At 42.1% G+C, this 4,960-nt stretch overlaps 2 protein-coding genes across 2 annotated transcripts; both read left to right on the top strand.

The window, feature by feature from the left end:
* Nucleotides 1–948: 948 nt before the first annotated feature.
* FOMMEDRAFT_112633 (MFS general substrate transporter) lies at nt 949–2,814 on the top strand. The gene is made up of 13 exons (XM_007269651.1): nt 949–975; nt 1,026–1,054; nt 1,114–1,162; nt 1,228–1,305; nt 1,357–1,450; nt 1,503–1,852; nt 1,905–2,001; nt 2,060–2,252; nt 2,318–2,375; nt 2,425–2,456; nt 2,512–2,529; nt 2,582–2,649; nt 2,701–2,814. Exons 5-13 carry the CDS (start codon nt 1,373–1,375, stop codon nt 2,779–2,781), a joined length of 975 nt encoding a protein of 324 aa, XP_007269713.1. The 5' UTR covers nt 949–975; nt 1,026–1,054; nt 1,114–1,162; nt 1,228–1,305; nt 1,357–1,372; the 3' UTR covers nt 2,782–2,814.
* Nucleotides 2,815–3,401: 587 nt separating this feature from the next.
* Nucleotides 3,402–4,229, top strand: FOMMEDRAFT_159938 (uncharacterized protein; the record flags this gene model as incomplete). Its single annotated transcript, XM_007269650.1, has 2 exons — nt 3,402–3,707; nt 4,020–4,229. 2 exons carry the CDS (start codon nt 3,402–3,404, stop codon nt 4,227–4,229), a joined length of 516 nt encoding a protein of 171 aa, XP_007269712.1.
* Nucleotides 4,230–4,960: the final 731 nt, after the last annotated feature.

The following is a 4,960-nucleotide window of genomic DNA, read 5'->3' as shown; positions in this document are numbered from 1 at the left end:
GTTTATCATTATGTAAGTTATTTTTTAAGGTAAGGAATTGTGAAATGCCCCATGTGTCAACAATTTACAGTCTATGTCACGTTACTTGTAATTTTTGTTAGGTTGTCGTCAAACATCAACTTCATTTCAAACTCCGAAGCGTCTGCAAGTGCCAACAAGTGGGTTCGAGCACTTGCAGACACTTGCAGGAATTGCATCCACTTTTAGTAATATTTAAGGTACATACTACTTTGCCGAGACACCCCAAAATCTTTGTACCGTCTTGCAAGTGCTCCTGCCAATGAATTGAAGACACCTATTGGTTGTTGTCACTTGTGTATACTGATTTGGTGGAACGCTCAAACAAGATGACGTAATCCGAGATTACATACTACGATGCAACGATGACATTTATTGTCGTTATCTCACCCTTGAACTTGAAGTTGAATCGCCAGAACGTCTCACGAGGCACCGTAATTCGCGACAACGTCAACAGAGGTAAGCTACGCAATAGTCTATAACACTTTCCTTTGTTTTCGTGTTCATCGATCTATAAAAATAGAATAGAACGCAATGCACGTGAAGAAACCTTCTGATATGGCGGCAAATATATGTACATATCTGTCGGGAGTGGGGCGATCACCCTGACTACTACCTCGAACTCTTATAAGGTGATCTGCTCTTCGCATCTCGATAACGACATTTGCAGGCCTCGATGCATTCCGGCACTGGCTTACCTCTGAGCAATGAATGTACTGGGGTTGTAGCCTCGGCCACGGAATCTTCTTCGGCGGCGTTGACATCATCTACCGAAAAGGGTCCCGAAGAGTTGGAATCCGCCTCAGATGTAGCCCAATGCATTCCAGATGGAGGCCTTCAGGCTTGGGCAACAGTCGCTGGAGCGTGAATTTCAATCCGTATTCTATGCTATGCAATGTCCTATTATTCTCATCGCCATCTTGTCCTCAGATGGCTCATGCAGTTTTCCACGTTCGGGTGGGCAACATCTCCACGATTCTTTTATCTGTTTTAACTATGACTATCAGGTATTGCAATGTATTTGGAGTGTACCAAGGTAAGTGTGCACATTTGAAACGTTTTCAAAAGCCTAGTGCTTATATTGTACTTGCCTAGATTTCTACGTTCGAACGTTTTTGATAAATTCTTCTTCCTCAAGCATAAGGTACTATTACACCTGCTCCCGCCCTTGAACCCCAGACTTGGATCGCTAGACTGATGGATGTTTAGCTTAATTGGCAGCACACAGCTTCTTTTGCTCTTATCAATCGGCTTACTTACTGGCAGGGCCTTTGATAGGGGTTACTTGTGCGTGAACCAGTGTGCCACTAAGTCTACTTGATATTTTCTGAGATTTAGAATGTAAAGCTACCATATGATAATATCTGGGACTATTCTCTTTGCTTTTTGCCTCTTCATGTTGTCCCTTTCACATCCGCAGAATTACTATCAAGTACGAGCGTCTGCCTAACTTCTACTCCGTTGTATTATTTATTATTTTGAAGGTCTTTTTAAGCCAAGGACTCGGACTCGGAATCGCAATGGGAATGACATACATTCCAACGATGGGTGTTATTGCTCATCACTTCCAGCGCCGTCGAACAATCGCCCTTGGCATCGTTGCATCAGGCACTTCTGTTGGAGGCATCGTCCATCCAATAATGCTCAATAACCTGTTCCATGGTCCAACAGGCTTTGCTAATGGAGTCAGGGCAAGTGCTGGCTTGAATCTTGCTCTTATGGGATTGGCATCACTTTTGATGAGGACGAAGCTCCGGCCTAAACCCTCAGCTCCTCTTTGGCCCATACTCAAACGCTCCAGTAAAGATATTCCTTTTGTTCTTGCAGTAACTGGGTGGGTCATTGTCCATTATGACCAGTTCGAGTAGTACAACCGAAACTTGTAGAGCAACACTTGTGATTATAGGTTTATACGTCCCGATCTTCTTCCTGCAGCTTTACGCAATTGGTCATGGGGTGAATCCTGCTCTTGCATTTTACACGGTACACCTTTCTTTCAAGCTACTTTTTAATAAAAAATCCATGAATTTATCCTGAGTAGCTGACGATACTGAATGCTGCCAATGCATTTGGACGTATCGTTCCGAACTGGGCGGCACACTATGTCGGCGTGTACAAAATGATTGTCCCCTGCACAGCAGTTACAGGAGGTCTCATCTATGTCTTTCTCGTTACGCGTGATGGCCCTAGCATAATAATTTTTGCTATATTCTTTGGCTTCTTCTCGGGCGTCTGTAAGTGCATTTTATCAATTATGCATTCCGATACTCGGCCAGACTGACCCAGGAACTAACACAAGATATTTCTTTACTTGTGCCGATGCTTGCTCAGATTGGTCGTAATATGTCGGAGCTTGGGTGAGCCCGATGCAGGAATTCATGCAGGATGTTGCTTACGTTGTTCCAGTACTCGTATGGGTATCTGTTTCACTTTAACTGGTGCGACTTTACAGCATGAAGTTTTAGAAGTGCCTGCTGACGATTCATCCTGCAGGTGTCGGCTCTTTTATTGGTGAGGTTCTAATATTCAATCTGTACACAAGTTTGTTCAGACTAAGGAAAAGGTACTCCAATTGCCGGCGCTCTTTTGACTCGAGATTTCATTTGGTGGCGTCCAATCGTTTTTGCAGGAGTAAGTAGATCGTTTTGCTGTTCGTAAATAAGCGATGAACTGGGCTCGTAGACTATGATCATTTGCGGAGCCGCGACACTGGCACTTTCTGGTGTCATTTGGGTAAGGAAGGTCAGCACGAGTAGGAAATAGGCAATTGAGCATCTGTGTCCTCGTACCTCGCACAATTAAATTCAACTATTGGTAACCTTGTGTGAAAGCGGCTTCACTCGATCAAGACCGCCATAAAGCCATAATTATGTTTGCAGAATATTACGACGGTAGTGTCACACATGGGTTGATTCTTTTTTTCAACTCAGATTATCCAAATATGTAAGTGATAATCTGATCAGTCGCTACACATTCAGCTGAATTACCAGAGATTGATCAAAACGAACTTTTATAGGGGTTATTACCTCAAGGATATAGTTTAGGTCTTGTAATATTTCAGGACTATGTCAACGTCCCTCTTTAGAGAATGCCTCAGTGTCATACAGATCTTTACCAGAAAGGACTAGACAGTCTCATTTATAACTCGTTGGCGCGTGTAAACACTTAATATGGTTCCAGGCCACCCTACTGCATGTACTTGGGGCTCCACAACAGGCAGATGCCTCGTTGTGGAAGCTCTTTTATCTAAGCTTCAGGAAGCATGTGCTGCAATGAGGTTACCTTACGGATACCATGTTTCCGTTGACCTCTCGTACTGCAACTCAGCTGTGGTCTGACCAACTTTTGCTACCTGCTCCGTGAGCCTCTTCTCGGTAACGATTATGGCCACAAAATCCATGGAGGCAACGTCTAGCTGCATACCTTCTTTTGCTCAAACTCTGAAACTCGCTGAGTCTTTACCAGCCTACAGCTGTGAAAACGGGGCATTTTTCTCGGAGCATGACATCGACAGTACAGGGGCCAAATCATCGACACTGTTCCTTACTCAAGTCTCGGACATGAGCCAATGTACACGTTATGTACAAAGCGAATTTGATAGTATTTCGAAAGCTTTGGCCGCTTTGGCCTTTCCCCTTGATCCTGGGAAGCTTTCAGTGCTGCGATCGAAATGGGATGGGTTGGATAGGGTGTGTATTATGTTTGTTCTAAAGAGATCTAGACTTTTAATGCTCGCTTTCTTCAGCGCTTTTTTCAATTGGTCCTCAGGACTAGAACAATTTCTAGCATAATTTCTCGGACAATTGATGGTACTTGACCAGCATGTTATACTTGAGTATTGTTTAATGTTCTCCCAGACTTCTTATGCAGCTTTGTGCCATTCCTCAGACAGTCAGAAATTCCTCTGGAGGCTAAGCGTGCCGAGTTCACAAGGTATCAAAAGGTTTAAATAGAGAACCTTTTTTTGTCGATTGTCATGTGCTAAAACATCTATACTACAGGCGATTGAAGAGCTGAAAAACGGAACTGAAAACCGTTCGATTGAAATGGAACTTGACAGCCTCATCTCGGACTTCAATTCATTTGATGTGGACTGGGCGAATTTCAGCGCTTTGCTGTCAAAGAGGTCGATCGACTTGGAGTGTACTGTTGCAGAGCTGCGATTACATGTGGACCAGTGCGTGTACCTTGTATTGCTCATGTCTCAATGAATCTGAATTTCCTACCGAATATTAGAACGAAGCGTTTAGTAAGCCCATTTAATTTGTCTTCTTTATGTCACTTGACATGGGTATACATCACGAAAAAGTCGCAACACTTGTATTAGATTATAACCAGGTATATTTTATACTTTTTGTAAATTTTGTTGAAGCAATTATATTCTTCATAGGGGTTTTCACAAGTTAATTATAATTTAATGCAAGTATAATAAGAATCTAGAACAATTATTGGAATTACTGTTATTAATTATGATTGTACATATTGTCAAGATATATAAGTGATTATAACATACCTCCCAAAATAATAATGTTAAAATATACTTATTATTTTTTGACAGTATAGTATTCTCTTACAATATATACAAGTCATTACAAGCATCTGGATAGATTGCTTCTGCTTTGCATGCAATTTTGTATCAAATAATTAATAAATGTAATTATATTTAATTATTTAATACAAAAAGATAGTGAATATTATATTATTTCTACGGTCCCAATCCCTGCACCACTAGCAGCCTCTGCCTCATTCTTCTGCAAGCAGAATTCACGTTGGTAAAGGATTAACGTGTCCTTGGGCCATACAAAGTAGTCTTCGTCACCACGCCTTGGTCGTCGCTCAGTCCCTGCGAGTTGAATTGCAAGGTCGAGCAGGTTTTGGAGGTTGAGGCTACGCCTGTGAAACAGGCTTAGAGTGATTTAGCGAGTAACAATAAGAAAGAAAA

The sequence above is a fragment of the Fomitiporia mediterranea genome (assembly GCF_000271605.1).
Source record: "Fomitiporia mediterranea MF3/22 unplaced genomic scaffold FOMMEscaffold_10, whole genome shotgun sequence".
Taxonomy (NCBI): domain Eukaryota; kingdom Fungi; phylum Basidiomycota; class Agaricomycetes; order Hymenochaetales; family Hymenochaetaceae; genus Fomitiporia; species Fomitiporia mediterranea.
This window is presented reverse-complemented; position numbering and strand designations above follow the sequence as displayed.